Source organism: Equus caballus, chromosome 24, assembly GCF_041296265.1.
Source record: "Equus caballus isolate H_3958 breed thoroughbred chromosome 24, TB-T2T, whole genome shotgun sequence".
Classification (NCBI taxonomy): Eukaryota; Metazoa; Chordata; class Mammalia; order Perissodactyla; family Equidae; genus Equus; species Equus caballus.
The window spans coordinates 56,472,314-56,500,207 of NC_091707.1; the positions used below are offsets into that span (position 1 = coordinate 56,472,314).

The 27,894-nt window shown below is 45.6% G+C and overlaps 1 protein-coding gene across 11 annotated transcripts in view; it reads left to right on the forward strand.

Moving 5' to 3' along the window:
* Nucleotides 1–27,894, forward strand: part of PPP2R5C (protein phosphatase 2 regulatory subunit B'gamma) — a 140,457-nt gene that overhangs the window by 96,185 nt on the left and 16,378 nt on the right. For all 11 annotated transcript variants that reach the window (XM_023628403.2, XM_023628405.2, XM_023628404.2 and 8 more), the window contains 8 exons: nucleotides 8,885–8,995; nucleotides 10,028–10,120; nucleotides 10,207–10,337; nucleotides 15,270–15,329; nucleotides 17,184–17,292; nucleotides 18,594–18,647; nucleotides 24,477–24,647; nucleotides 26,011–26,138. In XM_023628403.2, coding sequence (XP_023484171.1) covers nucleotides 8,885–8,995; nucleotides 10,028–10,120; nucleotides 10,207–10,337; nucleotides 15,270–15,329; nucleotides 17,184–17,292; nucleotides 18,594–18,647; nucleotides 24,477–24,647; nucleotides 26,011–26,138 — 857 coding nt within the window. The remainder of the gene's footprint in view (nucleotides 1–8,884; nucleotides 8,996–10,027; nucleotides 10,121–10,206; nucleotides 10,338–15,269; nucleotides 15,330–17,183; nucleotides 17,293–18,593; nucleotides 18,648–24,476; nucleotides 24,648–26,010; nucleotides 26,139–27,894) is intronic.

The window sequence follows — 27,894 nt, forward strand, 5'->3', positions numbered from 1 at the left end:
TTTGGATCACTTGAGCACTTTTTATGATTCCATGTTATCTCTTGTTGGCTTTTTAACTATAACCCTTTATTGTTTGATCTCAATTACGTATTTAGCTTTTCTAGAATACATCTTTAACTTGTCACAGTCTACCTTCAAATCATAATATACGATTTCACGTAGAATATAAAAAGTTTACAACAGTGTATTCTATTTCTCCTCTCTATCTTTCTTCTAGTGTTCTCTTGTCATGCATTTTACTTCTTCATGTTATAAACCCTACAGTATATTTTTTAAACAATTATCATGTAAAGAGATTTAAATAATGTTTTCAAAACTTTTATACTTACCTAGATAGTTGCCATTTTCAGTGTTCTTCCTTCCATTGTGTAGATCCAGATATACATCTGATATCAATTTCCTTCTGCTTGAAGGACTTTGTTTAATATTTATTGTAGCATAGATGTACTGTTGATTAATTCTTTCCACTTCTGTATGTCTGAAAAAGTCTTGTTTTTTTTTTCCGTCTGTGATTTTGAAAGATGTGCTTGCTGGGTATGGAATTCTAGGTCAGAGCTTTAGCCTTTAAAAATTTTGCTCCTCCGTCTCCTTGCTTGCCTTGTTTCTGATGAGAAATCCGCTGCCAATCTTATTTTTGTTTCTCTCGGCATAATGTGTCTTTTTTCCTATGGCTACTTTTAAAAAGATTTTCTCTTTTATTGTTCTTTTTAAGCAATTTGATTGTGATGTGCCTTGGTGTGTTTTCTTTGTTTTTCTTATGTGTAGAGTTCATTTATAGTTTTCATCGAATTTGGGAAAGTATTTGGCCATTGTCACTTGAGATTTTTCTCTCCCCTGCCCCCTCTCGTGCTGTAGAGACACCAGCATCATGTATATTAGGCTTCGTAGCGTCATCCCCCAGCTGTCTGGTGCTCTTTTTCTTTTCCATCTTTTTTCCTTTCTTCGTTTCCTTTTGTCAGTTTCTTGACTGTCTTCAAGTTTGCTGATCTTTTCTGCAGTGTCTCCGTTGGTGTTAATTCCCATCCAGTAAATTTTTCATCTCATGTTGTACTTTCCATCTCTAGTAGTTTGATTTGTACCTTCCACGTCTCCACCTAACTTTTTGAACACAGAATACTATTATACTATCCTTGTCTGCTAATTCTAACATTGTGTCAATTCCAGGTCAGTTCAATGGATTGGTTTTTCTTCTCATTGTGAATCATATTTTCTGCTTCTTTGAGTGTCCAGTAATTTTTTATTGGATGCCTGACACTGTGAATTTTGCCTTGTTGAGCACCACATACTTACGTATTTCTATTAATGTTCTTGAGATTAATTTTAGGATGCAGTTAAGTTCCTTGCAAACAGTTTGATCCTTTTGGTTCTTGCTTTTAAGATGTGTTAGGAAGGACCCTAACCAGAACCATAGTAATTCTGTGATTAATGGTCCTCCCCTACCTTCTGATCGTGAGCCCAATGCTCCATGAATTAGGAATTTTTCCAGGCTAGTTGTTGGGAACAGGCACTGTTCCCAGGCCTGGTCAGGTCCTGGATCTGTCTGATCCTTTCAGATGGTTCTTTTCTCGGCCTCTAGTAGTTTTCTCACACAAATATGCTGATCAGAAGTCTACTGAATAGTTGAGGAGGACCTCTGCAGTCACTGGAACGCTCCCTCTCTCTTCGCAGCTCTCGCCTCTCTGGGACTTTGCCTTATAAATTCTGACCACCTTTGCCTGCTGGACGGCACCTGTGTTTTTTCTCTCTGTGCTGCAACCTGGATGTTCCATCAAGGCAGTAAGCGGGGTAATTGTAGGGTATATTTCGTTTGTCTCCAGTCTTTCAGGGATCTCTTTCCTTCACTGCCTGAAATCCTGTGTCTCAAAAACCATAATTCCATGTATTTTTGCTCAGTTCTTTGATTGTTTCAAGAGGTAGAGTAAATCCTGTCCCTATTACTCCATCTTATCTGGAAGCATAAGTCTCTACTTCATTTTTAACAGATACTTAACACAACTCGGTCCACACAGGTGATCCATCAATGATTCCAAAAAATGTACCAATCAGAGGTTATTCGCATAATTCATAATTCTGTAACCGTAAATATCTAGTTGGTGAGGGGGACATAGCAGGAAAATGTTGGCTCTACATACATGACTGGGAAGTAGTACTTTAGCTCTGAAACTTCCTTTTTCAGTCTATTTATATCATATAGGATGAAGAAAATATATTTTTGCTATTCTAAAGCATTCCTAAACTTTCTCACATTATACTGAAAAAAATATAGAATATTATATATAATATATTAGAATGTTAATAGTAAAATCTACTTGGTGGCTGTATGGTTATTCACTATAAAATTCAACTTTTTGCATTGAGATTTTTCATAACAAAATAGTGGGAATACATCATTGTATTCTATGTAAATCTATGTAAATCTATGTAAAACTAACCTTTGGCCCAGAGTAAATAACTTGAGAAACTTCCAAATCCAGTGTTATCTTTAAATACCTTTAATTGAATTATAAGTCTTACAAGTTATTGCTTATGTTGTATAAGTACATTTCTATTCTTAAACTCAAAAATTAAAATTAAGGAATAAACTCATACATGATTATAAATGACTAGCATATTTTCATTTAAAGTAAGATGGTATTGTACTTTTAGTTGTGAAATAGTCATAAAATTTAAATATCCATTATTTGAAAACTTGAGATTAAATTTCCTTTATTAAGAATTCTATGGGGGCTGGCCCCATGACCAAGTGGTTAAGTTCACGCACTCTACTTTGGTGGCCTGGGTTTTCGCTGGTTCGGATCCTGGGCGCATACATGGCACTGCTCGTCAGGCCATGCTGAGGCAGCATCCCACATAGCACAACCAGAGGCACTCACAACTAGAATATGCAACTATGCACTGGGGGGCTTTAGGGAGAAGAGAAAAAAAAAAAGATTGGCAGCAGTTGTTAGCTCAGATGCCAATCTTTAGAAGAAAAAAAAATAGAATTCTACAAAGATTTGTAGGTTTTTATTTCCATATCTTTAACTGTTAAAGAACATATTTAAATGATTATAAAAATAGCAAGCTATTCAAAATAAGAATTTAACTTATAGTTGTTTTCTTAAAATATCACATTCTGGCATCTATTTGGAGGTAAAGCTACATTCTTGGAAAGCAGCTCTTGCCTTAGAGAAAGTGATGGTCTTAACTTGTGGACAAGGAGACCCTGCTGTGTCTCACCTCACGTGTTTATTGAGTGTTCTGTGCCAGGTGGTGCGATGGGGCCCGGGTGTGGTGCTGGGAGGAAGACATCAAACCAGAATTCCCCAACCATGCAGTTATATTTGAGACAAATATCATGAAGAAAATGTACAGCATTATAGAAGAGCTTAAAATTTGGGATCCAGTTAGGTTTGGGGTCGGGGAAGGCTCCCCTGATGAAATTGGGGTGAGATCTAAAGATTTAATCAAAAATTTTTCAATTTTCGGGTAATTACTTGGTGTTGCAGTTAGTAAGTGACTGATATGTGCTTTTCCCAGGGGATCCACTTACTCTCCACGGGTGTTGGAGGACCTCCTAGGTGCCAGGCCCACGGCAGGCGCTGGGGATTGAGCAGTGCCTGAGTAGTGGCGCGTACATTCCCTGGGATGACAGCTCAGCTTTGCCATGAAAGCAAATTCTAACTAACCTGACAAATGAGGAAAGGGAGTTTTTCCCTATAAGATTGCTACTAGGATTTTTATCATCCACCTAAATTTTAAATGACATTCATTGAGTTCATCAAAAATCCAGTTAGAATTATGTTTAAGATCACATTCAGTGTATAAATTGCTTTGTGGACAAGTTACATCTTTGTAATATAACGTCATGCAACTCTGGAGAGCGAAAGTCTCGTCCATTCATTCAGGAATTCCTCAGTGCCCTTTATCAGGTGTTTATGCTCTCCTCGAGGCCTGTACCTGGGGTGTGGGGCCCTAGGCCCAGGGTTATTTTTGCAGCTGTGTGTGACTTCTCCTGTCAGTTGTGTTGCCTAGTTGCTTGTCATTGGTGGAGAGATGTTGCTGTTAGTTTTGTATTTTTGGTTTTTGTATTGGTGGCCTAGCTGTGATGGCCTCTCTGTGGTGTCTGTTGGTTTTTGCAGATAGATTGTATCATTTGCTAACAAATAGCAATTTTCTATTTAGTAAAGTAATGTGTAGGGCCAGCCCAGTTGCGTAGTGGTTGCATTCACACAGTCCACTTCAGCAGCCTGGGGTTTGCAGGTTCGGATCCCTGGTGTGGACCTAGCACTGCTCATCAAGCCACGCTGTGGCAGCGTCCCACATACAAAATAGAGGAAGATTGAGACAGATGTTAGCTCAGAGACAATCTTCCTCACCAAAAACTAAAACTAAAAATAATGTGAATGAGCTCTCCCTCTCCAAAAATGCATCTCTTAGACTATGGCTCTCAGGTCCTAGTATTTCTATTACAAGAGGAAGTGTGTCTGGAAGAACTGTAGCTTGGCCTTTGGTGGACTCACCTTCATAAATCTCGTTCACATGAATAAAACAATAAATAACAAAGTAGAATAACCTTGTGGTTTTGAACAGAGAACTGAATAATCAACCTTTTTTTCCTCGTCGTCTCTGAAATTAGATTATCAGTGTTCTTTGGCGTGTATCCCTGCGTATTTCAAACCTTCATGTATTACACTGTCTACAGTGAGGCCGCGGCATGAATGTTTTATTGCCTCGCCCATTGGTAATGGATGTTACAGGGATGGAACCGGCTGAGTGATATTGCTGAATTGTAAGGATTTTCCGTAAAGTTGCTTCTTGAGCCATTTTGGTTCACATCTACTTCAGTAAATTTAGCAGTTCGGAGAAGAACATCTGCAGGGCTGACTTAAGTACTGAAAGCTGAAGTGTCAAGAAAGCTGTAGAAGCACGTCTTCCTGATGTCACAGAGTCAGTCCGCACCACACCGGCGGCTGTGTGGGCCTCGTGCGTGCCCGCACACATGTCTGAAGACTGTTTACTGTAGTGCTTTCCATTTCACACGTGCCCAGTGCGAAGAAGGGATCTACCCTCTTTCAACAGAGGGAAAACCGAGGCTTGGGCAGCTTTCTCAGTCCAAAGTCCTGCTTCTAGGTAGGCGGAGGGTCAGGGAAGGCTGGCCCCTCTAGGCCCTGCTGCCTCTCTGCGTGGGCTGATTTGGGCTCTGTCCATGCCTTGGTGTGCACTCTGAATCAGAGTATTCCGCTGAGAGGTTATAATGGATCTGTGTGACCCCTGTCAGACCTACAGTAGAAAGAAGATTCCCTTTGGTCTCCGTGGCAGGATGCTGATGAAGATCACCATCTGTGGTTCTCTGAGTGAATGCCGCGCCTGGACAGCACGGCGCTCCCTCCGAGCACGCGGACCTCCGCACCACAATGCTCAGCTAATTTGACCCCTGAAGCTTTTACACTGAGAAATGTTGCTAGGCTAGAAACCCAAGAATAATTTGAGGTGGCCTGCTGTATGCCTTGTGCTCTTTTATCTAAATATTAGTTTTTAGTATATTTAAGCTTTTCTAGAGATGAGCATTAAATTAATGCAGTGTAATGTGATAGGAAAGGTGGGTAGAAATTACAGCACGAGATTTTTTTTTCCTGCTTGAAAGAAATGTTTTTATCAATTAGAGTTGGCCGATAATAAAACTTCCTGGATCTAGGATGGCCATCCTCCCAGGATACTGAAAAGGGGAACGTTTGCATTAAAAGCAGATGGGTCTGTGTCCCCTTGCAGACTCCTAGCTCAGCATCTAGGACTAGGCGCATGCGCAGGTGTTGAGGATGGTCTGTGGCTGAGGGAACACTGCGACAGGGCTGAAACTAGAGGCATTAGCTTCACTGCTGGTAGAATACAGCCAGGTTACTAAGGAGTCTCACCTAAGCTGGTGTATTGGTTAGAGTTCTACCAGAGAAGCAGAACCAGTGGGACAGAGAGAGGCAATAGAGAAAGAGAGACACAGAGAGAGAGGGAGACATGATTTTGAGGAACTGTCATGCCTTGTGGAGTGCGGCGGGGCAAGTCTGACCTCCATCGGGCCGGAGCCCACGCTGCCGTCCACAGTGGGTTCTTCCTCACAGAAACCGCAGTTTGCTCTTAAGACTTTTCACTGATCGCGTGAGGCCCACCTCCATTCTCGAGGGTTATCTCCTTGGCTTGCTGTCACCCGATTGTAGATGTAAGCACAACTACAGGATGTCTTCACAGTGACACCGGGTTCCTGTTTGATTGAGTGACGGGGTACCCTGAGACCAGCCATCACACTGGGCCGCGTTTTACTTTTTTCAACCACTAGGTGTTGAATCTTCTTTTCCTGCCCCTTGTTGGTCATCTCTGGTTATAGCCATCCCACCTGGTTCAGCACCTTAACCCCAGGCTCAGAACCTCATGTGCGCCCCTCCCCTTGGGCAGCCTGGCCGGTGAGGGACCTAAAGTAGGAGAGGCGCTAAAGGGGCCGGCCTGGGCCCTGAGCAGTGGGGAGGGCAGCTGCCTTGTATCTGCTGCCCTAGCCTCTGCTGGTGTGGCGTTTCCCTCCTGTCTGGGACATCTGTGCTCTAGAGAGTTTTCAGCATCACTAAAGACCCCTTCCCAGGGGAGCAGCCGTCTCCCCTTCCGTCCAAACCTCCACCCCCTCGGTGGGCAAACTGACCGCTCCCTTGGCAGTTCCTGGGCAGCTCCACCGCCCCCCTCTCCCCTTGGACCTCTGTGTTCCTCGAGTACAGCCACAGGAACCTCACAGGAGCAGGCCCACACGGTCCCTTCTGGGTGCACTGCACCCCGATGTCACAGGCTGCTCCAGCAAGTCTCCTGCCTTCTGAAGCCTCCAGGAGAGGCCAGCACAGTGTGTATGCACAGACACCGCCGCCACCCAGGGGTGCCGTGCCCATGCTGGACCTCTGGCTCTGGTCCACCAGAGAACAGGGTGCTCGCCTCCTGCTCTTTAAGACACCTCCAGTCTCTAGGTGACTCTCTTGAAGCCCCCCAATCATTTGGCTTTGAGGGAGAGGCTAGAAAACCCCAGCTCAGGAATGCCGCTTTCCTCGTAAAGACCTCAGACTCAGTTGTGACTCTCTCCTCTCTGATCCTCGGCAGCCCAGGAAGGTGACAGCCCAGGGCAGTGGCTGGTGAGGGCACAGCTGGTTCTGCTGCCCCCCACAAGCACTGGAGGAGATGACAGGTGGGCTTTTCGTGTCTCCTCCTTTTCTGTGGGCTTTGAAATCAGGGTGCCAAGAGGAGACCCCTCACTGCCTGTCCCCTGGGGGTCTGGGAGCCAGTGACTGAGGACATGCCCTGTCTGCCTGTTGGTTAACCACCGTTGTCTGGGAGGCCTCTCCCAGGACTCTCTACATACCCCGATCACAGGTATCAGACCATTTTTTCCCGCTACTTGTGTCTTATGAGCATTACTCATATTTTTGCTAAAAGATTTTTTAATGAATTGATTCTGGATTTCCAGCCGTTTTTTTTTTTTTTTTCATACTTTCCATTCCTCTGCCATCGGTGTGTCATGTTATAGTTACTCTACATCAGCTTAGACGATACAGAGAACAAACATTTGATTCTCAGGGCTTTTAGAGCTGATGACTTGAGTGAATATTTCTCTTAATGAAAATGATGTTAAGGTTTGGAGCTCAATATCAATGACAGTAAAGACAGGAAGAAACAAAATGGGTGACACTGAGTCATAGCTCGGTCCTTATGAGACGAGTCTGAACAGCCGGGCTTGCCCTGGACTCTCCGCAGATACTTCTGGTCATCATGGGGTCAGATCTCATCTCGTGTGTTGGGCGTTTTGAGTTTGTGCCGAGGGGAGTGGTGGGACAGGGGCTCTTTTGGATCATCTGTGAGAGCCATTCCCCACAGCCCAGTTCTGTAACTGGCATATGGTGGGTTCAAAGATCATACTTAAACTTGCTACAAAAGAAAAATGTTATACATTGATGATACAGAAAAACTAAACTTTTTATATCGCAAATCTGTCAGTGTATATTGTGCTTTACCTAGAGATCTAACTTTTCGTATTAACCATGTGGGCGTGAAAATGTACCTGTGCTCCAAAGAATTCTAGATTTTATGTGGGAAACATCTGTTATCAAACACACTGATTTTTACGAAGCTGAAATTAACCAGAGCCTGGGCTGGGGGAGGGGTGAAGGGCAGTATAAAGGTGGGGATCAGAGAAAAGGGCAGCAGGTCGTCCGGGGGGATCATCCAAACTCCAGAGATGTCTTCTTCCTAAGTTATCTCCTCGTAAGGCCAGACAGGCTAAGAGAAGTTGTGACTGCCCAGTCCCTGGGCACATGGCCAGGCCTCCGGTGACAATGCTTCTCCTTGCTAACATGCAGCCCTTTCTCTGGAAATGGTCCTCTAGCTGCCCACCCAGAGGTCAGTCTGTCCCGATTGTGCCGTCCTCGTCATTGCTGACTGCAGAGCACTTGGCGTGGAAGTCGCATAAGTCATCTCTGTAGTACGGTGTTTCCATTTCTTTCCTCTCCTCTGTCTCCTCCCTGACCTCACCGTTTTCTTACCAGCACTTGGAACATCCTCCTTGCTTTCGCACCTACTGGATATAATGAAGGCCTTAGACGCCAGCCCTGCCGGTCAGCATCTGTTAGCACTGCTTGTCTGCAAAAGATTACAGCTCAGAGTCAAGTGGGGATCTCGGTGGTCACCTGCCTGCAGCCATGGTCCTGCGGCAGTTTTGACCCAGGATCTCGTTGGGGACCCGTACTGCTTCTGAATTTTGAGAATTACTACAAGCCAGATAACACGGGAAGCAGCTATCATTAGAATTACTTAAGATTTTTTAAATGTTCTCTGTAAATATTTTTAATGTCCTGGTTATAATTCTAGAATATGTGGATTTTAGTTTGCAGTTAACATGTTTCGAACATTACCACCTTCCTCCAACCCCACGGGAGCAGAATTTGACCCAGAGGAAGACGAACCAACGTTAGAAGCGGCCTGGCCTCATCTACAGGTACTGAGTCCGGGAGCGCGCTGCAGTTGAGTGTGGGCAGGGTTTTCTCTAAAGCAAGGACTCTGGCCCTAGGGCCTCTCCAGCTGATTGCAAATGGGCCCCTGACCTTTAGTGACATAGACCTTGCAAACCTCACATAGAAGAGAAGTATTTTAGCAGAAGAGAGAATATTTAATGGGTTTTTGTTTGTTTGGCCACTTGACACAAACTACAAAAATATGGATTGCCAATATGTTTTCAGTGGAATGACCACTTTGTTGACAGCCATCAAATTGAGGCCTGGAGGGCTTAAGCAGACATCTCCCAGTTGTGGATCCTTAGATGCAGTGTGCCCACCCTCCACCCCAGAGCTCCCCTGCCTTTTTCAGACACATTTGTCAGGAGAAAGGTGGGCTGGGACGCCTGAGAGAAGGCACTGAAACTAGTGTGAGCAGAGCACGTGCTGCATGCTGGACTGGGAGGCGTGGGTCACTCGTAGGAGGGGAAATGGAGAGGTGAAAACCTGAGAAGGAACTAGATGGGAGCAAACGAAAAGGAGGGCTCTCTCTCGAGCCGAGCATGCTCTCCCACAGCGTAACCATGACAGCGTGCAGCCCACTCGTGAAGGGGGGATGTCCCGGCCGCAGCTGACTGTGTCTGTGATCTGCTCCCCTGGCAGTCTCGGTTCTTGTCACCTGCCAGGACACTTGTAGGTGACCAGCTGCACATCTCACCCAGAATTTGGTCACAGCCTGGCTTGTGTTGGCTGTGCACTGTGGTCCCTGAGCAGCGTGATTTTAGCGTTGGTGACATCACCCTGGAAATCATTTTTGTTTAAATGCCATTTAAGGGGCTAGTCTGTGGTTCTTAGCTAAATAAAACAATTACCCTCATCACTTATAATTAAATTGTCATGTGATTTGGCATTGATTCTGTAGGTATGTAGCTTTTTTTAAAAGGCTAATATTTGCAGAAAAGATTCAACTAATAGTGTATTTTAATCTCCGTTTAATAAAATGCCGTGTTATTTGACTCTTTTTCTTTTCCTCCTAGCTTGTTTATGAATTTTTCTTAAGATTTTTAGAGTCTCCAGATTTCCAACCTAATATAGCGAAGAAATATATTGATCAGAAGTTTGTATTGCAGGTAAGGTACAAACTAACTGAAATTACAAAAGCCCTACTATACGGAGAGAGAACACCAAATCACTAAGTGTCTTTTTCTTCCTGAAGCTTTTAGAGCTCTTTGACAGTGAAGATCCTCGAGAGAGAGATTTTCTTAAAACTACCCTTCACAGAATCTATGGCAAGTTCTTAGGCTTAAGAGCTTACATCAGAAAACAGATAAATAATATATTTTATAGGTAAGTCGGTGTGTGGCTGACACCTCTCTTTTTGCATGGTGATGTTCATTTTCAACTTAATGCTCGCCCCGCTCATCGTTTCCTTTGGCAGGTGACTAAGGAGCAGTAGTGGCTGTTTCTGAGCAGCCTGCTCATCATGTCCAGGTGGGCCCCATCTTGACCTTGGTTTCTGTGCTGGGCTGGGGTTGGCTGTTGATCTGTCTGAAGCCAACTGTTTCCTTCCACCAGCACGTTACTTCATTCTTCCGCTGTAGAAACTCAGTAAAAGAAGGAGGGAGTGAGGAGTGAAGCAGCCAATCTTTAGAAAGTCTCAGAAGATCTAAAAACTTAGATCTGAGGTTGAGAGGCGCCCCTGTGCACCAAGAGAGAAGGAGGCCCTGCTGGGAGCAGCACAGGAGGCAGGGCAGCCTCCATCCATCACAGCCATCCCCAGGCCTGCAGGACAGTGGAGGCTGGTCAGGCTGGGAGGCTGGTTGCCATAGTTGTCCCGTCTGGGTTTGCCTAGAGGAGGGCACAGCCCCATGGCTCATGAAAGCATGTTCTGGAACATTCCAAGTGTAGGATTACTTGATCTCAACCCCTCACACGCCCCTCCTCCCCATCCCAGGTGCCACCTCTCGTCAATTCTTACAGTTTTAACACCCTCCGACCCGCTGACATCCCTTTGTTTCAGATGAGTGATGCCCTCTGGACGAATAGGTACAAGTCCTGGGTGAGGCCCTGGGGTGCCCCAGGCCTAGGCCGGCCTTCCTTGGAGTCTGCCTCTCTGCTCACACTCCGGGCCCCTTCCTGGAGCCCGGCGTCTCGGCAGATGCCCAGCATCTCGGCGCCTGTTTGATCCTCCTGGAGTGTCCTTTTCCACCAGCCCTGCTCTCCAACCTCCCAGGTTTCCAGAAACATCCCCTCACCAGAAAGCCTCCCTGGCTTGGAGGATGGCTCAGTCTGCCTCTGAGGACAGGCATTGTGTCGGCTGCTTTCTTGCACATCTCCAACGCCAGTTCTGTGCCCAGCCCAAGTGGCACTAAATAAATGCTGATGGATGAAGCATTTAATGTTGTTTCTTAACTGTCCTGGAAAGCTTACTAAGTGAGCAGTTTATTGTATGAATGTTGGCTTCTCAGGATGGCTTACCTCTAAGGCCCCTGACTCCAGGATGGCTCAAGACAGTGACAGATCCTAGCGGTGAAGGGTGTCTCTCTGTGAGATAAGAAAGCAGGCGGGTTTCACGTAGTCTAGCTGCAGTGCCGGAGTGAGGATGACGGCGCAGGCCGTCCCCTGGAGAGGGTGGTCCAGCGGTGTCGGCCAAAGCATCACAGAAGCCAGGCGGGCCCCTTCTTAGTCACCATGGCCAAGAAGGGAGGAGAAAGGGGGAGTAGAGACAGATGGATAGACGGGAAATAAGATCCCACAGCTGAGACAAGCAGCGCTCAGGGAATTAGGCACCAGTTCCCTAGTTCCCTGTTCCTGTTGCCAGCCTGGCCCTGGTGTGCCACCCAGACCTTGAAGTCTCCTTTGTGTGCCCTTCTGCGGTCATCAGGGTCCAACTCCTCCCTGTTGTCTTCCCACTTGATACGATATCTCGGTGTTAGAGCCTTCCAGTTTGTGTGGCTTTCCTTTGAACTCCTTCCAGGTTCCCCATATCCCAATTGTATAAAGGAGCCCAGGGCTGGATGCTCCGACTGTAATCAGAGGATGACATCAAGTTTCCTAAATGTGATGTTCTTATTTTATATTTCTTGGTGTCACACTTCCTTTCTAACAAGGCCATTATTTGACTGATGTACTGATCTATCAAAACATAGTATACACTATTTAAACAACAAGGAATAGGTACAATTTAACTTCCAGTCTTTTAAGCCTAAAATTAAAGCTCTGCATAAAGTGGATTTTTTCCCTTAGCCACATAGGTTTTGTTCAGATAGCAGAATCACAAATCAACACCTGCATTAAAGAAGTAAAAAATGTCCCATACCTTACAGAAGCTTAATTTAATAGCTGAAACACTCAGATGATTATTTAAAAGTTACTATACATAGGTTAGTTCACTTCTCACTAGAAGCTCCATGCTAGGGTATGATGTTTTTGTTTTGTTTTTTAGTAGTCTTTTCTATAATTACCATTCTTGATATATACACTCAAAAGTGAGCTTATATGTAGATTCCATACTTGGTTTGGGTTCCCGCCTTCAACTTCCTTCCCTCCTCGTTTCGTGTGAGAAAAAATTAAGGAGAAAGCTCTTGAGACATGTATTCAGCCCATCGAAGTTGTGTGTGGTACAACTGTATCCTATGAGGAAAAGAATGGTTCAAACATGTTTGGTTCAACTTATTGAAAATGTTAATGTAAAGTTCCTATTTATTTCTGTAGTTTCTCATCCTAATCAGCATTTTTAAGATGTGAGTTAAACAGAGCTCTAGATAACTGATAATACCTGATCTGGCAAACCGGAACCTGAAGGTGAGGTGACAGGGAGGAGCAGGGCTTCCGTCCTCTTTGCTGCATAACAACCACCCACAACTCAGTGGCTTACCAACAATTTGCTGTTCTGACAATTCATTAAACTGGGCTGCGTGCTCCACAGGGTGTCTGCAAGGGCTGGAATGTCCAAGTGGCTCGGGTAGGTGTGACTTCTTACAGCCACAGCTGGCCTCCAGGAGGGCAGAAGCAGAGGCTGCCGGTCGTCTAAAGGCTTGGTCCAGAAGTGCTACAGACTGACCGCTCCCCTTTGTATTGGTCAAAGCGAGTCACAGGACAGCCCAGATTCAAAGGGAGGGGAAAGAGATTCCATCTCTTCGGGTGAAGTGCAGAACACCCTCTCCAGAGAGGAAAGGAGTGGATGGCATCCATCTTGGAGACTGTCTGCGACAAGCAGGTTCCACTGAGGTTTTTGGAGAGCCCGAATTCCTTTTTGCTGAAAGAGTAGGAAACCCTCTAGCCCGCCCTCCGTGGGTCTCTGTGACCTCATCTGGAAAAGTAAGAGAGAGAGTTAGACTGACTTTCTCTTTTTATGCCTACTTCAAATCAGGTTAAAAGAATTAGAAATTAGGAACTTATCAGTTAGAAGATAGTAATGTTGATTTAGGAAAACAAAAATGGCTTAGAGCTGAAAGCCATCCTTATTTAAATGTTAAAGCTGGTGGAATCAGGGGCATCTATTTCAGAAGTACAGAGCTGACCGCCCCTCCTCCGCTCCCAGTCTTCGGGAGCCTGGTGTCACCCACGGCTTGCCCAGCTCTCCAGGTTATACATGAGAGGAATCCTAACTGCACTTGCTTGGTTGCACTATAAACAAAGGTATAACTTGCTACATTTAAACTGTTTTAAGTATTTCAAATAAAACAAGCGAAGCAGAGGGGAGCCGTGGGGTTGAGTTTCATAAATTAAAGTGCTTCTCAGTGTGGGCAGCCCACGGAGGCTGTGACTTGCGCTGAGAGCAGCCTTCAGTCCTGGGCAGGTGCAGCAGCCAGGGTGATGGATGTATGTGGTGGCAGCACAGATGCTTCAGTGCCAGATACCCGACCGCCCTGCTCCTACCAGCCAGGTTGCCATGTCGGTCACAGTGACTCCCTGCTCAGTGGTTCTGACCCTGATGCCTGTGGGCTCGAGTCTGAATCTGTCTAGGCTAGTGTCGAGCCGCTCCGCATGTCTGCCTTGCCCACCTCCCCACCCGACGCCTGCCACCTGCTCCGTGTTACAGACCTTTGTTCCAGCCAAGCAAGTTCTTGCCTCATCTCCATGCCCCCATTTTTAAAAATCTGTCAAAATCCTCCTTCAGGGCCCAGTTCGAGCCCCAGCCCCTCGGTGAATTCTGGTCCTTTGGGAATATGGAAACATGAAGACCCATCTTTCAGGAATAGATCGTGTCTTATGGGTGTTTGCCCTCTTCTTTACCCAAAGGTCACTGTTCCATTTGCTTCAAACAATGACAATAAAATTTCAGAGTCACATTTTTTAGTCATCACAAGCTCTTATTTTTGGCCTGGAGTTGTCTCTAGACTAATAGCTTTCGTCTCATAGGCAGGAGCCTCTCTCAGACCCCTCCCTCACTTCAGGCAGAGTGCGCTGCTCATGTCGGTTTAGACTCACTCCAGGTGAGCGAGGATGTGGGGCAGGAGCAGGTTATTTCTGAGGAATCTTTTGCGGGAGAAGATGTTTTCCTGTTTCGTGTCCCTGTTCCGTCTCAGTGTCCCCAGTTTATTCAGCATATGTGTTTCAAGCATCAGACGGATGCCAGGCTCGATCCTGGCACCGGGGACACAGTGAGGAAAAGTCTGAGTCCCTGACCTCAGGCCAACCCAGGGTACCGGAGGTGCTGCAGGAGCCCCAGGAAGCATACACGGTGGTTCCAGCGGGCGAGGCTTCTCGGACTCAGATGGCGCTTGATGCAGCCTAGAGGAAATGCAGGGTGTAGGGTGGGGAGGTCGGCAAGGCGGCCCAAGTGGTAAGGAAGGAGCTGTCCCCTCTGCAGAGACTGGGCTATGTTGGAGGCCGTAAAATTGAGTCAGAAGCCCGCTTTTGTTGAAATGCAGCGAAAAAATAAGATGGGTTAAGGGATGGATAGAGGGATTGATAGGTGAATGTATGTGTGCTGAAGCAAACAGCAAATTGTGCCTCATTGAATCTGGGTGATTGAAGTACCAGTGCTCCTTGTGAAATTCTTTCAACTTTTCTTTTTGTTTGAAACTTTCAAAATAAATGTTGGGGAACAATTTAAGCAAGCCTGAGCTCTGTCCTCCAGGTGTCCCCACATCCAGGCTTTGTGTTGGCAACAATGAGCAGTGCCCCGGGGATGGTCTTCACAAATGGATGTGCCTATTGTTGCCTGGCTGCATGGTTTTCCTCCCAAAAGCATTGTTTTCTTATTCAGAGGATTTTAGTTTTCCCAGCTGTTATTTCAGTGTCTAAGTCTAAAGGACACGTTGCTTTTTCTAGGTTTATTTATGAAACAGAGCATCACAATGGCATAGCAGAATTACTGGAAATATTGGGAAGGTAAGTTGTCTCTGTTGTTGGTAGTGAATGGCTTTAGATGGCATTTATGCCAGAGTGATCCAGTTCATTGAGTTCAACCATTCCTCTCCCCAAAGCAAAGCAATTTAAACCATTTTCTAAAAGAACTTAACTAAGATCTCACTTGATAGAAGGGGTTGGTGAGCTCTTGGATTAGAACACACTATGTAACAAGTCTCTCCCATTTGTGTGGTTCCATATGTAGTCTGTTGTGTATACCTCAGTAGCATTACTATGGAAACTCAATTCCTTCCTCAAGAGCAGTGTTAAAAATAGTTACATTAAGGTTTATATTTGACAGAAGAAGAATAGATTATTTATTGTACATTTGGGGGATTGGGTAAATGCTAATATTTCAAACTGCTTTGATTTTATAAATTATTCCTATGTATACTTAGAAAATAATTAACATTTCAAAAATTTCATCATCTTAATCCAAGTAAGGCTTTTGCTTGCTAGAACTTTTTTAAATCAATGATTTTTTTTAAATCGATGACCTATAGATTTTATGTTAGGCCATCCATCCCGCTGTTTCCTGATCAGAGTCCTCAGGGTTCTGTGGCCAGAGAGGCTTGGGAGTGCCTTTTCTCCGAGCCCGTCTTGGGGATTTAGTGTCCAGGGGCAGCCAAGGGTTGGGGGAGAAGCCTGTGAGCTCTCGTTTAGTCTAGTGATTCCCAAAACTATTGGAGCACAATAAGCTTTTCTCAAGGATCACTGTTGTCATCTGGTGGAGCTGCGGTCCTGCCCAGAGTTCCGAGAAAAACCACCGTCCCTGCTGTTTTAGGTATAACTTAAAGAAAATGTTAGTCCTCGTGGAGAATTCTCCTTTCACTAGTTCCAGCACACTCAGCGGGTCCCTCTCTCAACAGGGTGTTGTGAGCGGTTGAGTGGGTGCCCTTTCTAGTTGTCTGACCTTACTCAACCACTCTTTGCCTCTGTGTCTGTAAAATGGGAAGACACATACTCACATCCTAGGTTGTGAGGATGGGGTGAGCTGTGTAGTGTCCAGCACAGCCTGCCACATGGCGCGCACAGGGCCTCCATGCTCCTCCCACCAATAGGATTGGTTGCTTGATCCTAGAAGAGGCCTTTGATCTTGAGGGTCCCCCCCCGCCCCCGCCGTGAATGAGCATATCCTCGATGGCCACTTAAGACTGACACTGCCTGCAGTGCCCAAGTGCCTGAGATTCATGGATGATGGCGGACCGATCTAGAAATCGCTTTAACCGCTTCTGTAGCTCTCAGTGACGTCTATCTGCACTTGCCTAATGATAGAACCAAACAAATGAACTACTTGCTATTACAGACAAACACTTCAAGTTTGGAGGTTAAGAGTAGGAACCTCTCCTTGCAGAGGGAACAGCTTTCACGCTGATTTTTAACCAATGCCCATTCCCGCACACCTGGACTCTGTTCTGCCATCATTCGAATGATGAGCCAGAACTTCCCGGGGAAGGTGGGAATTCCTTCAGGTGGCTGAAGGCCCTGGGAAGATGCTGGGTGTGGGGAACCCTGGAGCTGGGGGTCCTGCCGGGCTGCCCAGTCTTCGTGGTCTAAGGAAGGAGGTTTTGCCCCCTGAGGCGGCTGCTGTTCTGGGAAACGCCCTATAAACCCAGAATTTTAATTGTCATGTAGTTGCAAGATAAAAATGACTATGCTTCCTTGAACATATTTAATTTTCTTTTTAATTTCTGCTGATAATCCTCCTTTTTCTGAAACATATATTTTGCTTGCTGGTTTTTCTGCTGAAAGCAAAAACTGAAAGAAAAACAAGATCTTTTTTTTAAATCTGGAATTTTTAAATATTCAAACTTTGAATAAATTCTGTTTTCACAGTATAATTAACGGGTTTGCCTTACCACTAAAAGAAGAGCACAAGATTTTCTTATTGAAGGTGTTGCTGCCTTTGCACAAAGTGAAATCTCTGAGTGTCTACCATCCACAGGTAAGGGGGCGGCAGTGATGGGGCGGGGTCGGGGGAACGGGGGGAGGTGCTCAGGAGCACAGCTCTCTTCATCTGAACAGCGTTGAACTCCAGCCATTGAATCCTAGCCTTTTAATTGGGAGTATTTTCTTTTGTATATCACACTATTGACTTAGGTATCAAGATTCTGGTGATAATTGAAAGGATAAGGAGGTAAAAAGAGATTTCTTTTAAGAAAATCAGAAAAATCTTAGGAATGGAGAAGTTCAAAATTAGTTTTAAGTCCAGGAAGATGTCTCAGAGGAGAGTTTTCTGTAGTATAATTTAAAATCTGTTACCTCAAAGGGGAAGCCCCTATGTCCATGGCCTATGAAAAAGTTGTTTGGTTTCTTTTTAAGCTGTAGATTTTTAAAACTTTTCAAAAATCTAATTACAGTTATGTTGAAAAATTGGTCCTTAGGTGGTTACTAATTGTTGGCTAGTTGGCTGCATTTACCCAGGAGATTTGGGTTTTTTCTTCTCTTATTGATGTAAGTTCCGTGTAGATGGCGCTTCAGCCCCGCTGACTGCAGCAGCAAAGGGCCGGGGGTGAGGGGGCTTCCCCCTTCAGCTGCAGTCTCGCACTCGCTCGTGGCTCTTCCCAGGGCCTGGCACCCGGCAGGCATGCCAGCGAGTGTTCAAGAAGCCAGGGACCTCCACCCCGCAGGCCTCGCTGTGGGAGTTTTCGGCACGGGATAAATTACAGGAAGTATACTTTTTAGATGATTCTAATGACTTTGGCTTCCTGGGAAATATTTTACTTAGAGTTTTTTCTCTGGTTACTATTAACTGGTAATATCTTTACGTTGTTATGTGTTATATTGTTATGGTGTTAATTGTCCTATAGAAGAAATGAATAGTTCAGAGATTTAAGATGGAACCAGATTTCAATTCGATTTTTCCCAGCTGTTAGGTTACTTGTTCGTTACAGTCTCCAAAAAGACCACAAGGGAAATCTCCAGCAAACCTGGGCTGCCTTGTTGGTGTTGGGCTAGAAGACTGTGTCCTGGCTGCTTTAGCTCTCTGATGTGCCATCAGCCATGATGGGGAGAATGGTTTGTTGCGCTTTCATCCTGGGGTCCCTCCCTGAGTCCCACTCAGAGCCTCCTGCAGGGCCTGTGGGGGACCCGCGCTGCCCAGGGGGCACACCAGGGGACAGCATCTGGTCACGTCAGGCCCTCATCTCAGCAGAGGAAGCTGTTTAACAGTGACATTGGAAGAAACCCAGCAGCACTTCTGTGTTAAAATGGAATGTTAACACTCTTTCTCCTTTTACATTTTAGCTGGCATACTGTGTTGTGCAGTTTTTAGAAAAGGACAGCACCCTCACTGAACCAGTAAGTGGACTCTCTCTGGTGGGGTCTCGGTTCTGTTGCCAGCACGCCTTGTAGTGTCACGTGTGTGTTTTGCTCAATGTAAACATCACAGTATGTCTGCTTCACCAAAGACTGTTCAGACAGCTTTTTCATCTTGTTACAACACTAATAAACAGACTGATTTCATTCGTGTGGTACAGGTTTTCAAAGTGTAGTCATTTTAATTACAAGTTCCTCTATCGCAGTGATTATTTTCTATAATGAGATTGCCATCTTACCCTCGTTGCACTTGACCGCTCTGAACGCAGGGCACCTGAGCGGTCGTGGCCACTGAATCGCGTGCAGTTTAATACTTTCATGGCTCTTGGTTTAACAACATGTAACTGACTTCAGTCAGAGGGATCGTAGTGAGGGGTCAGGATGCTTGTACTAAAGAGGTTTTACTGTCCTGAAAACTTTGCCAGTCAGAGTGTAACTGTTTTATGATCATTGTGTCATAAGTGAATGTTAGATTGATACCGCTTAGTGTTTGGATTTCTAAACTTGTTTGCATTTTATTTTTATCAAAAATAAAAAGGCTATGGTAGCCTAGATTAACGAAGTTGGGTGTGTCAGGTACCAGTTGAAGCGTTCGAATACAATTTTTTTTTTAAGATTAGCCATGAGCTAACATCTGTTGCCAATCTTACTTTTTTTTTCTTCTTCTCCCCAACTCCCCCCAGTACCTATTTGTGTATTCTAATTAGAGATCCCTCTAGTTGTGTGGTGTGGGATGCCGCCTCAGTGTGGCTTGATGAGTGGTGCTGGGTCCGCACCCAGGATCCTAACTGGTGAAGCCTGGGCTGCCAAAGCGGAGCACGAACTTCACCACTCGGCCCCGGGGCGGCCTCTCAAGTACGCTTTTGTAACAGCTTTGAAATATAATTCACATATCATACAGCTCACCCCTTTAAAATGTGCAATTCAGTGGGGTTTTGTCTATTACATTAACATTTTTAATTGTGGTTACATATATATAACAGAATTTGCTGTTTTAGGTGTACAGTTCAGTGGCATTAATTACATTCACAATGTTGTGCAACTGTCACTATTTCTAGTACATTTTCACGGCCCAAACAAACTCTGTATCCATTAAATAGTAAAGCCCCACTTCTCCTCCTCCCAGTGCCTGGTCATCTCTAGTCTACTTTCTGTCTGTGAATTTGACCGCTCTGAGTACCTCGCGTAAGTAGTCATACGGAACTTGTCCTTTGGTAGCTGCCTTATTTCAGTCAGCGTGGCGTCCTCAGCGTTCGCCGTCCGTAGTGGCATCAGAGCTTCACTCCTTACTGTGGCCGACTAGTACTCCATTGTGTGGAGGCGCCCCCTTTTGTTTATCCGTTCAGCTGACAGTGCACACTGGAGGTGCTTCCACATTGTGGCTGTTGTGAATAATGCTGCACGGGCGTGCGGATCTCTCTTCAAGCCCCTGCTTCCAGCTCCTTGGGCTGTGCACCCAGACATGGGAGTGCTGGCTCACGTGGGGACTCTGTGTTCAGCCTTTTGAGGACCCGCCACGCTGTTTTCCACGGCAGCTGCAGCTTTTTACGTTCCCTCCCACAGTGCACAGAGCTTCCAGCCTCTCCCCATCCTCTCCAACACTTGTCATTTTTGTTTTATTATGGTCATCCTAGTGAGTGTGGAGTGTCTCTCATTGTGATTTTTTTATTTACTTTTCCCTAAGTATCTTTTCATGTGTGTGTTGGCTGCTTGTGTATCTTTTTTAGAGAAATCTTTAAATCCATTGCCCATTTTTTGGTAGGGTTGTTTTTCACTATTCAGTAACAAAGTAAGAAGTATTAGGTGCCAGTTTAAATGTTTGAATACTGTCTTTAAAGTTACTATTGGGGGCCGGCCCCATGGCATAGTGGTTAAGGTCAGTGCACCCTGCTTCAGCAGTGTGGGTTCGGAGGTTCGGATCCTGGGTGCAGACGTACACCACTCATCAGCCGTGCTGTGGCAGCATCCCGCATAAAAAGTGGAGGAAGATTGGCACAGATGTTAGCTCAGGGCTAATCTTCCTCAGACAAAAATGAAAAATAAAAAAATAAAGTTACCATTGGAAAAGAAAAGGTAAATATTGTAATTCCTGAGTCTTTTCTGTCCCATTAGCAGTCTTTCACAGTTTTCTTGTGAGACTGTAATTTTTATACTGAAAATACCTGAGAAATTCTTAATACCGTGCTCCTGCGTTAAACTGGCTTCTGATCTCTGCTTTCTTTTAAGCTTCTAAATTCTGTGTAGACTCCCCCATCTCACCCACAAATTCAGGAAAAGCCCTGGATCCCGTCCCTCTGCTGCTGGCTGCAGAGGTGACGGGGCTGCCCCGCTCTGCCGGCCCTTCCAGGGGGCCCTCTCCCTGCACCCTCCTCCCCAGGGTCTCCTCACGCCTCAGCCTCAGCCCTGAGTGAGATTCTGGAAGCCTCCGACGAAATGTGTTGAATCTTATTAGACTCCAACATCAAACACAAAGCGTTTACTCCAGTTCAGGGTGAGGCTGTGTTATTAATATCTTTTCTCCAATGGTGACACGTCCTAATGCCTCCTATTTGAAGGTCTTCTCCAAAGTAAAGGGTGAGAGTTTTTACTGGAGAAAGTGCTGTGTGAAGAAATACTAACACACGCTTGTGCCCTTTTCCTACTTCAGAAATAAAAGGGGAAAGAAAAATGTGGGAGGAGAGGAAAAGCGTGCCGTTTTCCCGTATGATTTTTCTTTGTGCGTGTTTCTGACGCTCTCCAGCAGCTAAAGGGCTCGCTAGACTGACACTGTTTACGTAGTCTAAGCTCCCCGCGCCCGGCACCCCTCACGGCCTGGGGCCCCGCCCATGTCACCAGAGCAGGAATCCTGATCCTGCCCCAGCCAGGCTCAGTGAGCAGGGTCCACCCTGTTCCCCCTTCCACCTGAAAATGATGGGAGAGCTGGTAAAGTTACGAATGTTTCCAATTCCCACTAGTAGAGCTAGTGTAACTTTGCAAGGCTGAAAACTTTGAGTTGCGGTGCTGACTTGGGCTGGGCCTTCCCTCTTAAGTCGTGGGGAGGAAACTCTGCCTTGGCACGAGCACAGAGACGCTCCAAGCCCCCACACACCCAGACCCCAGTATTTCCACCCAGAATCACTTCATTTCTTAATTTCCTGCGGCACAGATAATAGAATAGTACTCTGTCAACCATAGAAAGCAGATTTAATTTTCTTGAAAACGTTCAGACCTTCGCCTCAGTAAATTCCTTCCCTTGAAATTCACATTTTATAAAAATACACAGGCCATTTGGTCTTACTTCAGCATGGAAAGCTTGTCAATAATAAGATGAAAGTGCAGACTCTTGTGACGCTTGCAGCTAAGGACACTTGGAGCACACGTGTCTCCCAGTCCTGCACCCAGGGCGCTCCTGGAGTCAACGTGGGGCCGAGGGGGCATTTTTAAAGTGCGACCTGTTTAGAAGATATTTGTAACGTGTAATGGATACTTTTCATTTGTGAACTGTATACAGTGCTCCAAAGCCTTGGGCGCACAGTGAACGCGTGCACTATTGTAAGAACAGAGGTTCGTCAGTAACGTACGGAAGTAACATCATGTTGCATTTTTGCCCACCTGTGTCTCCAGGCTAATCGAGTTTTGCTTCATGGCCTGGTGGGAACTCTTTTTCCCTGGCGTACCAGGACAGGACACTCCCCAGGACACCAAACCAGAGCCGCTGGCATGCATGCCCAGGCTCTCCTGCCCTCCTCCACCCTCTCCAGGGAGCGGGCAGCCCATTGAGTTTCCAGAGGAAAGCTCTGTGCCTGAAGTGTGCCCAGCAGCAAGCGGCCATTGTTGCCCAGGATTAGCATTCCCCAAGCAGACACCGCTTCTGCAAAATGCTGTTGCACTCCGGAACAGTTGGGTATTGATCATGGTCGTTCCAAACAGTGTGAGGCTCTGGTTCCAGAAATAATACCTTTTCCGGAGACATCAAATAGCTAAATCAATTGTATCATATAGCTCACGAATTAACATACTTCTCCTAATAAAATTCCATTTGACAAATTCCCAGAAGTAGTGCATTTGTGAAGTGATTTGCGTCTGTATTCTGAACACTAGTTCCCACAGAGTATAGTAAGTACTCAATAAATGTCTGTTAAATGATTTTGAGCAAAAAGGAGGAAAATCATTAAATGATGCATTTTTTTAATAATTCCTTTTAAAGACAATTGTTTTGTAAATTTGTGTGTCAGATTTCAAAACTAGGAGCTTTGTTTTTTATAAATTTTAGTGTTTTATAAAGTGCAACATCATGAAAGATTATCCAGGAGCCTGAATGCCAAAAGCATCAAAACGGTTTCTAAGTAGATGGTGTTTAAAGACCACCTTGTTTTAACCATGGTGTCAATAAAAGGCAGGCCTGCTAAGCAGTGAGCTGGTGTGATCTGTGGGGCTGGAAATGACTAGTGAGTGGAAACCACCAGCCAGTCTGCAAGAACCAACATCTGTGGTGAGTTTCACAGCAGTCCTGATGCTAGGCGCTGCAAGGGAGGTTCCAGAAGTTTCTGTGATGAGGCTAAACAGCTGCTTTAAAGTAATAGCTTGCAGTTGTACATTAATGTGTCAAGTGTGTATATATATTTATACATAGGGGCCTGTTTTAGGTTGTACTGTTTTAGACTTAATGTAGCTAAAGTGTAGAAATATTATTAATCTGTATTGAGTCAAATCTGATATTTTGGGTGGACAGTCTTTACTGGTATGATTGTGATGCAGGAACACGATAAAGGAAGAAAGGTTGCCTGGTGGAAACTTGGTGCCTGTCTGACTTGGGCGAGGAACATAACCTCCAGCACCCACAGATCAGGAAGCCATGCCGAGCCACGCAGACACTCTCTGGGTGGGGTCCTCGCCAAGGTCACACTGCCACACACTCACTTTGGGCCCAGCGCTGTTCAGGCAGTCGTGTGGATTTAATAATAAGGTCATCACAGCCCCAGGGGTGGGGATTGTTGTGGCACTGAGGGGCTGGTAACCAGCCCGAGGTCACGCACGCTGAGCAGTGTGGGCCCGAGCCCAGGTCCCCCCACAGCCCCGTGTGACATGAGCTAACATCAGGTTATCTCTCATCTCTCTGATATATTTTAGCGCACCTGAAAGTACCATGTATACACACATAATGTTTATATGTTTGTGTATAAATCTGAATGGTCACTTAATTCGAGAAAGAAACAGATTGTGCATATGTGTATATGTCACCAACAGTTTCAGAACTGGCCATTTCTACACTCAAACATATATGAATACATATGCTCTGTGTTCCTCCATTGGTCTTTTTCTCTCTAGACTCTCCTAACTGCTTATTTTTTCTAAAGGAACTGACTCTTACTGAAATGGTGTTTAATCAGCAAGAGTGGGTTACATAAATTAAAATTGTGATTCTTAAATATATAAAATTAGACCTATTTCTCTAATTATAAAAAAAAACCCACGTACTAATTTACTGAATCAGTGTTCCTTCTGCAAGGAAAAAAGCACTACCTTATTTTGTTGCTTTGCAGCGAGGACACCTTAACAAGAAAACAGACCTTTTTTTTTTTGCTGAGAAAGATTGTCCCTGAGCTAACATCTGTTGCCAGTCTTCCTCTATTTTGTATGTGGGCCACCGCCACAGCATGGCCACTGACTGACGAGTGGTGTAGGTCCACGCTTGGGAATTGAACTCAGGCTGCTGAAGTGAAGTGCGCTGAACTTGACCACTAAGCCACCAGGGCTGGCACAAAGCAAATTTCTTAATTCATAGAAGTTGGGGCATCATGGGCATCACACTGTGTGTCATTTCTTCTCTAGGTGGTAATGGCACTCCTCAAATACTGGCCAAAGACTCACAGTCCAAAAGAAGTCATGTTCTTAAATGAATTAGAGGAGATTTTAGATGTGATTGAACCGTCGGAATTTGTGAAGATCATGGAGCCTCTCTTCCGGCAGTTGGCCAAATGTGTCTCCAGCCCGCACTTCCAGGTATGGCGAGGGTGGGGGCACTCCAGAGTTGTTTTGGAGGTGCTAGGTCTCAGCGTGTAGCTGGGCAGGTTTTGCTTCTCATGTACTTTGAAGGTAACCTTCAAGTTTTTACTATAATGATACTTCCAAATAAGATGCTAAGATACTTCAGCATTTTGTCCTCATCACTGAAAACATGTTTCTCAATGAGAGTAATTAAATCTGGCTTCTCTGTAAAACTGTCTTTGTCTTTCTGTTCAGAGTGCTCCCAAATGCATAAAACCTTATTTTCCACAACGGAGTAATCAATATTTATAGATAATATGATGGTAAAACCATCTGAAATTATCTCCCTCTCTAAGATCTTCATTTCTGACACATGTAAATTCATCTCCCTTTACCCTTTAAAAAAAATGACAGCTCTGGTTTTTGTCACAACCAACTTCCTGTGCTTGAGGGTGCCTCAGTCAACTCACTTTCCAGTCTGTTTTCCTGATCTCCTTCTTAAACTCTTCAGGCTCTTTCAAAGGTTGCCCCCAGTGGCTTTTTCAGCCTGCCTGCCTCCATTTGATAGACTAGGGACTCCATCCTTTTGTATGAACACAACATGAACAAGGCAAAAAAATGACAAAACCTCATGGTCTCCAGGGAGTTGGTGACCCAGCAGAAGAGGGAAGATGTGTCAGCATAGCCCCACGTGACATTTGTGTATGTTGCCAACAGTTACAACTGGCCAACGCGATTGGGCCCTGAGCCACTTCAGTGCCCTCAGCTCCTCCCGTTCCGCTGTGCTCCTTTCCTCACCCTGCTGCCCTCCCTGTTAGTCTTGTCACCTCACACCCTCTCCTCCTCCATCGGGCCCCTCCTCCAGAGACCTGCTCTGTGACCCTCGATTTCAGATGGAAGCCACGTTTCCACACACACCCAGCACTCCCCGTCCCCTTGCCACATGGCTTATCACTTCTGACGGTCAGATAATTTACCCGTCACTTGTCTCCTCACTAGAATGTGGGCTCCTCAAGGCCTCGCCTCGTCCCTGCTGAATCCTCAGTGCCAAACAGTGCGATGCACAGGGTAGCAACTAAGAGATACGTGTCGAGTGGATGGACGAGTGGATGGAAGGAACTCATTTGACTGTGTCCTCAGCATCTCGCATAAATGTTTACTGAGTAAATGGAGGAAGGAGTGAATGTTCTTGATGTACAAGAATCGTCTGCCTCTTTGTTGAAGGCTCTTCAGGGTTACAGTCTAGGGCATTCTGAATTTGCAGAAATGATGATTTCTAATCGAATATAATTTATTATCCTATTCACAGGTATAATAGGAAAGACTTCTGAATGTTTCTAATCGTCGCAAACCACAGTTGTGCACTCCTGTCTTGCAGGTGGCAGAGCGAGCCCTATATTACTGGAATAATGAGTACATCATGAGTTTAATCAGTGACAATGCAGCCAAGATTCTGCCCATCATGTTTCCATCCTTGTACCGCAACTCCAAGACCCACTGGAACAAGTAAGAACTGGCCCTCGTCGGATCTCTGCATTTGTAAATTTTGCGTATTTTGCTGATACTTCAAACCAATTAGAATTGAAATCCAAGTCCGAAATAGCAGTTAAAAAACGGGATGTCAATTCCTAATTAAGTAGAAGTATGGGTTTCCCTGTGGCCTTTCTTTTGCCTCCTCACCCCGTATCAAGCCCGCATAGAGGCGTATTTGTTCACAGCCCTGTCCCTGGGGCTGTCTGCAGCAGCATCTTCCAGGACTCTTGTTCGGTTCCCTCCAGAGGAGTTGAAGGTCACTGCAGAACTCGTGGGGCTCAGTCCCTGTGGGAACTCAGTCACCCTGGAGCCCTGCTGTCTGTCGCACACCCTGGGACCCCTTCCTTGAGAACATGGACCACCCTATGTGCTCACTGCCTGGAGAGCCAGAGAGAAGAGCGGGTGGTCTGAGCACCACCTGAGGGATCTCGGACATGTGCTGCTGCTTCCCTCCCCTGTCCTTTCACTTAATGAGGAGGAACAGACTAAGTTACTCAGCGCTTGTCTTCTGAGACCTTACAGGGGAACGGTCGCTGCGGCCGTATCACTGTGGCATACTGGACTGTGCTCATGTTATTTACCTGAATACCAGTATCAGGGTTTTGCTTGCTTCATCTTTTATTTTTTCTTCCTATGTTATAATCATTAAATCAGAGTTTAAAGCAGGAAGAGCAGAGCTACGGGATCTGGTCCTACCCCCTTGTTTACAGGCCAGGAAAGCGAGTCTGGGGGAAGCGGCAGCCTGAGTGCGGTGCAGAGTTTGTTGGCGGCTCTGGCCCGCAGTGTCTGGGTGCCCCCTCCTGCTGCCCTGGTTCACGGTCAGGCTCCGCTGCCCACCACCTCTCTCAGGCAGTTTCTTCTGAAAGATAGAGAACTGTTGGCACCCACCTTAGAGTTTTGTGATGATTGGTCAAGACAGTTAATGTCTGTACACATAAAGCACTTTTCAGCGACCTTCACCTCGTTGTGAAGATTAATTGGGATAAAGTTAATACAGATAAAGTCCCTGGCACCTGAGAGGCATTCGGGAAAGCTTCGCCCTCAGTCCCGTGACCAGGGCTCTGGCACTGGTGCTGATGGCGGCAGAAGGAAGAGTGGCAGCCGTGTCGTCGTACAGTAGCCGAGGCACCATTGTTAGTATGTCACTTTGCAACACCCTTTTCTTGGTGACGTTCATTTTTTTATTAAGTTCAGCAGGTGGTAGCACAGGCCCCGGGGTTCAGCCATCGTTCCTGTGTGAGTTGAGTGTGATGTGAAAGTCGGCAGTGGTTACTGACTGACTCCGAGTTCCTGCCCACTGCAGAGGAAGAAGTGTTCTTCTAAGTGTTTTTTAAATGTGGTTTGGTTGTTAATATGAAGTGAATTAAAAAGTAGCATGATTTGAGAGCTCAGATTTTTGTGATTGCTCACGGTTCTGTGGGCTGAGCAGGCTGTGCTGGGCAGTTTTCTGCCCTTCTCACCGGGGGTCCCTTACGTGGCTGCCATCAGATGGCAGCTGGGACTGGAGTCGTCTCAATGCCCGGCTGGGATGCAGAGCTGCTGGGCGTCCCCCCTCGTGTTTGTCAGAGCCTGGGAGCTAAGTTTGGTTAAGCTGTTCTATGGTAATTTTATTTCCTACTGTCCAAAGGGCTACTTTGGCATTATTAAAATTAGTTTTCCTGTCCTCACTGAATAAGATTGAAAGGAAACTGACGTTTATAGGAAATAAAATGTTTCCATTATTCTCCTC